This window comes from Saccopteryx bilineata, chromosome 11 (genome assembly GCF_036850765.1).
Source record: "Saccopteryx bilineata isolate mSacBil1 chromosome 11, mSacBil1_pri_phased_curated, whole genome shotgun sequence".
Taxonomy (NCBI): domain Eukaryota; kingdom Metazoa; phylum Chordata; class Mammalia; order Chiroptera; family Emballonuridae; genus Saccopteryx; species Saccopteryx bilineata.
The window spans coordinates 70,749,423-70,755,262 of NC_089500.1; the positions used below are offsets into that span (position 1 = coordinate 70,749,423).

Sequence of the window (5,840 nt, forward strand, 5' to 3'; positions counted from 1 at the left end):
CTGCCTGGCAGGTCCCGCCTTGCCGGCAGCACGTCCATCTGTGAGCGAGGCTGCTGTGGCGACCCTGTGTGTGCAGATGTCTGGGCCCTGTCTCTGGGCGTGGTCAGTTCTGAGGTTTATATCAGCAGAAAAGTGCATGTGTGCAATGAGGCCATTTTGCATTGTACCTGAGCCCCGGGCTGGGTGGAGGCACTTAAGGATCAGCATTGCACCTGTGGCAGGTGGGGTGAGCTGGGGACACACCCGAAGGAGTGGGATCTGGGGTCCCTCCTCTCCACACCCGCCCACTGCGTGAGCCTGGGGAAGAGTTGGTGGTGTTCATACAGGGGCAGCTACTAACAGCTACTAACGAAAGGAATGAAAGAGAGGGGAAGGGAGGGGCAGGGCTGGGTGGAGGGGGACATAGGTACAGAGAGGGGAAGAGCTGAAAGGTGTTCATGCAACGCAGCCAACTCGCCCGGCCCCAGACGCGGTCAGAGAGGACAGGAGGGGAAGGGTAGAGGAGAGGTACAGGAAGAAAAGCAGAAAAGATAAGAAGAGGAGAAAGGTGACCCAGGAGGGGAGGGGAGGACAAGGCAGCCAGTGGGAGCACCATCTGCTCCAGAGGGCATCGGGCCCAGGCTCTGCAGCTGTTCTCACCTCAGCTGTGTCCATGAGCGACAGCTGGTGGCGCAGGACCCCACCCCAGGACAGCTGGCCCTCAATCACTCCCCTGCCACAGGCTGGCAGCCACCCAGGCCCAGCGCAGGGCACAGGTAGATGCCCCAGGCTGGGACAGGGGCCCGGAAGGCCAGCATGCCACCTTAAAGAGTTCACACAGAGAGGGGATCTCTGTCCTCCGACAGATGTGGGCTAACTGCACATACAGACACCCTTGAAAGCCCAACGGCCACCCAGTACACAAATGTGTGTACCGTGTGTCTCTTTCCATGACCCTACATGTCCTTAGTCACCCTGTCCCGATGACAGGGTGAGGCATCATCTCAACATAGCAAAGTCAGTCCAGGGCCCCGAAGTTCCTGCAGCCCTTGAGGTTGCTGGGCTTGGCTCTGCAGCCTTCCTTTCTGCCTTGAACGCGCCATGTGGGACATTCTGGGTGAACTGCCTGGGCTACACGGGTCAGCGGGGCTCCAGCAGCCTGAACCCCCGAAAGGCAGTGTCTGGATCCAGACACTGCAAGCGGAGCAGAGCCTAACATTCCCGTCGGCAGACCTGGCTCTGCCACTGTAGATGCCACTCTGTGGGTGTGAGGGTTGGGGGTGTCTACGGCTATGCACTTGGGGTGTGTCTTTGTGTCCATGTGTGTCTCCGGGTGTCATGAGGCACCCAGCAAGCTTAGAGCCTGGGTGTGTTGAGCCAAGCAACAGTTCTCCAGGTGTGACACGTGAACCTCTCAGTGTCAAGAAAAGTCCTTCAAGGGCCCTTCAACTTCCCCTCTTTCCCATCCTTCACTGGTTCAAACGTCACCTCCTCCCTGAAGCCTCCCTGAGACTCGGTTGCAGAGACCACTTCCTATCTGTGCTCCCACAGCTCCTGGCCTGGACCTAACGCTTCAGTTGACTTATTATCAATGATTTCATTCAAACATACAAAATATATGACACAATCACCACCTGCTATGATGGACAGACCTCCTAGTGTCCGAGCCTTTGTGAGAGTCTCTTATTCTGAATGTGGGAAGGACCTATGGAGTCCCTGGAACATTTTAAACTTCCTCCCTTCTCCAAAATCTGCAAGAATTCTTATCCTGACGATCAGTTCCCAGCTGCATCACTCAGGACTATGGGCAAAAGTGACATTGCTAGGTAACAACACATCATGGGGCAGGACAGTAAGGGCTTCCCCAGCCCCTCAGCTGCACCACGCAGCCAGGGACAGCAGGGGGCGCACTTCTAATGAGCCTTCACCAGAGAAACCGTTCCCAGTCCATCTAATTTAAATCCCTGGCACGGATTAGGACTACCATCCACATTCACTGACGGAAGAATAAAGGACTTATGAAATAGCTCATGAGCCCTGTCCAGTTAGCTCAGTCAGTTAGAGTGTTGACCCAAAACACCAAGATTGTGGGTTCGATCCTGGTCAGGTCAAATATAGGAAGCAACCAGAGAATGCACAATTAAGTGGAATAACAAATGAATGCTTCTCTCTCACTCGCTCTCTCTTTTGCACGCTCTCTCTTCCCCTTCCTTTCTTTGTCTTTCTAAAACCAATCAGTAACTTTTAAAAATTAAAGAATAAAAAATAGCACGTGACCCAGAAAGATGATTTTGCCAAGAACCAGAGGACCAAAGGTGTTAGCCTTCAGGTGATCCAGGCGGAGCCAGGAGAAGCGAGATTGCTCTGTGGACAGGAACCCGAAGCTGGAAGCCTGGGTGTGGTTGGTGGCTGTCCTGAGATGCTTCCTCCTTGAGCAAGTTGTTCTTGTAGGGACCCGGGTGTCCTTTCCCGGTGGGAGAGAGGTGCTGTGGGCTGCAGTTTAAACAGTGTCATCCTCACTCCTACCGTCTCTCAAACGGTGACAGCAGGAAAGGAAGCAGGGTGTCTTCCGCCCAGCCGGTTTGCCGACACAGGCTTTAGTTCACCTTAAAAACAAGGTGGATCTGCCCTGGCCGGATAGCTCAATTGGTTAGAGCATCAACCCCATATGCCAAGGTAGCAGGTTCGATCCCCTGTCAGGGCACATACAGGAATCAGCCAATGAATGCATAAATAAGTGGAAAACAAATTGATGTTTCTCTCTAGCGCGCTCTCTTTCTCCAAATAAATAAATTAATTAAAAACACACACACACACACACACACACACACACGTCAGATCTGGGCACAGAGGCCGTGCTCTCCACAGCAGGCAGCCCAGAGCTGGGATTCATTGCACAAAGTGGGATTCGAACCCCCTGCTGGAACATGACAGGTGGCTCTGCCTCCAGCATCCCAACATACCCCCACCTCCAACTTCCTCCAGTTGGGGGCAAAGCCTGCCACCCCACAGTGAAATGCAGCATTGAGTAAAATCATCTTTGGGAGAGGTGCCAAGTTCCTCAGTTCTGAGTGCTACAGCGGCTCTCCTGCGCTCAACTTTTGTGGGGAGAGACAGGGGTGGGGGGTCATTAGAAGGCCAGGGTCGGTGGTGGGAGGTAGCCAAGGCACAGAAGGACAGAACAATTTTCCTTCTTCCTAGTTTGAGACTGGAGTCCTCCTCCCCTGCAGCGCTAGGGACAGAAGCAGTGGAGGTGGCCTGGTGGCTCCCAGCCAGTACTGACACTCCCATTAACTAGAGAGAAAATAAAGTCTCCTCCCACCTCTCCTGCTAGTAGCTTCTCTCAGCAAAAGAAATAAAATGGCCCACTTATTTTTATTGTTCACAGATTTCCTGGGAAATGAGCTATTAGTTTCCCCTTCTGTAAAGATAACAGGCTCATCCCCCTTGCCAGTGACACAGCCCCAGGGCTAGCAGGGTGCTAAGAGGGTGCTGGGCCTGCCTGGCAAACTGCCTAGCCCAAGAGGTTGCGCCCAGCCTGTGAGGAGGAGCAGACTTTGACCACCCTTCCGGGCTTCCCATGGGGATGGGGATGGGGTGGGAGCATCCACGTCTCAGAGAGGGAAGCACAAGTTCAAGAGGGGACAGAGGGGTCCAAAATCCCTCCAGCGGCTTCGAGGTTTCAAAAGAGGTAAGGATGCACCGGCATCCGGCATCTGTGGGAACGGAGTGGAGAGTCAGCAGGGACAACAGGCTGGCAAATTTGAGCGTGCATATGAGTAAAATGGTTGGTTTACTGAACAGCTTCTTCCTCCTCTTTCTCCTTTTCCTCCTTCTCTTCCTCCTCCTCTTCCTCCTTCTCTCTCTCCTCCTCTTCCTCCTTCTCTTCTTCCTCCTCTTCCTCCTTCTCTTCCTCCTCCTCTTTCTCCTTCTCTTCCTCCTTTTCTTCCACCTTCTCTTCCTCTTTCTTCTCCTCCTCCTCCTCTTCTTCTTCCTTCTCTGCCTCCTCCCCTTCTTCCTCCTCTTCCTCCTTGTCTCCGGACACTGAGGCCACAGCCTCGGGCTCCCTCTCCCCTACAAGCCCCGCCGGTGGCTCCTCAGCCAGGAGGGCCCGCGCCAGCTGCTCCAGGTGGCCCGGGCCGATCCTCTGCAGGCGTGCCTCGTGCTCCTGCCTCAGCAGCCGCAGCACTGCCTTGGCGTCCTGGGGCCCAAAGTGTTTGGCGAGAACCTGGTCCAGCTGGTGCCACAGGGGCTGGGGCCGGAGGGCCTCCTTTGGCGCGGTCTTGTCCAGGGGATGCATGATGACGTGGATGGAGGCATCGGGCCCGATGCAGTAGTCGGAGAGACGCTTGTCGTCAGCCAGAAGCTGGCCACGAAAGAGCAAGCGCTGCCGCCCCGCGGGCACCTGCAGCCGCTCCGACACCAGCTGCTTGAGTGTGGCCACGCTGTCCTGGCCAGACACCTTCACGCTGCATCTCCGGCCCAGGAGCAGCTTGACCGTGAGGAGCATCTGCCGGAGAGCGGAATCAGGAGGGACCCATGCTCTGTAGGCCGCCCTGGGGCTTCAGGGGCCTGCAGGAGATGGTGGCTTCTCCCTTTCAATGGAGGGCGGTGGTCCCAGAAGGCCAAAGGCCAAGCCCAGGAGCGTAGCCATTGGCTAGGGCACAGTGATGTCACAATGCCACAGGAGGGCTCTGAACTTCAGGGACATTAGAGGGGCATTTTAGGCACAGAGCATCCTTCCTCAGTGAGAGGGGGAAAGGAAGGGAGAAGGAGGAAAAAGGGGGTTCTGGAAAGGAGGCAGAGGATGGTGAGGAAGGAGGCAGGATCCTGTATGGGAGGGCCCGGAGGATGAGTGGGAGAAGGGAGCACGGCCACACTGATTCATTCATTCTGCACATGCGTACTGGGTGCCCACTCCACCGGGGCCAGCCCCGAGGGGAGAGTGTACCACAGCCCGTGCTTTCTGTCCTAGAGCTCACTGTCCAGGGAGCCAGCTGCCTAGCACACACTTTACACGCTCTTCCGGGCTGGGTTTCCCAGAAGCAGACAGAGACAAAACCCAGGACATGGATTTAGTTGGGAGGTGACCGCAGGAGGCACCCGCAGGGGGTGTGGAGGCCGCGACGGTGTTGATGGCCAGGTTGACTTTGTGGGCACTGTGGGCGCTGCAGGGAGGCAGGGCAGTGGGCTCCTGCCTTTGGTTAGTGGGGGACTAACCTGTGTCTCCTCGGCATCTGTGGTCGGCAGGTGTGCAGAACACACCCCTGTGGCCAGGGGGAACCTGCGGGCAGGGGTTTGCAGAGGACGGCAGCAAGAGGCCGTCACATTTTACAGAACATGAGCACCGAGGGGACAGGGCTGGGCCACTGACAACGCCTGCTTCGGGCACATTGCCCCATTTGGTCCTTACCCCCTCCGAGGCAGATACCATCATCTCCATTTGCCAGACAACAAGGCTCAGCTTAATCACTGGGCGAGCAGGCGACACAGCTCGGGTCTTCCACGCTCCGGTGTGCTGCCTCCCGGAACACCTGCTCAGTGTCCTCGGGGCCCCAGGGCCCCCAGGGGTCCAAGGCGAATGAGGACAGGGACACCGCTGGGGACTCCACTGTGTCAGCACCTTCTGTTGCATCAGCAGTTTTCGGTTCAACCTGTTGGCGGTCTCCCAGGTCAAGTACTTTATAGAGTCGGACACAGGGAAGCTCGTGAGGAAGGTTTTAGAAGTGAGTGAGCACCAGGAGGCCACGCGGACGTCCTGCCGCCGGCGGGGCGATTTCCCAGGGGTACCCGCACCTCTCCCCGGCTGTCCGTGTTCCAGCACCGCCTCTCCGCCATCCCTCTTCCCTCCCCTCTCCTTT

The 5,840-nt window shown here is 56.6% G+C and overlaps 1 protein-coding gene across 1 annotated transcript; it reads right to left on the bottom strand.

The window, feature by feature from the left end:
- Positions 1–3,661: 3,661 nt before the first annotated feature.
- On the bottom strand, positions 3,662–4,489 carry UBL4B (ubiquitin like 4B). Its single transcript, XM_066246259.1, has 2 exons — positions 3,942–4,489; positions 3,662–3,695 (listed from the first exon to the last, which is right to left on the bottom strand). The coding sequence occupies exons 1-2, from the start codon at positions 4,487–4,489 to the stop codon at positions 3,662–3,664; spliced, it is 582 nt and encodes a 193-aa protein (XP_066102356.1).
- Between the last annotated feature and the right edge of the window lie 1,351 nt (positions 4,490–5,840).

Excerpts from the sequence above, each read along its gene's own strand:
- UBL4B (XM_066246259.1), bottom strand. The coding sequence starts at position 4,489 with ATGCTCCTCACGGTCAAGCTGCTCCTGGGCCGGAGATGCAGCGTGAAG. Across the intron at positions 3,696-3,941 it reads GAGGAGGAGGAGAAGAAAGA|ATGCCGGATGCCGGTGCATC; the intron begins GGAAGAGAAGGT and ends CCGTTCCCACAG.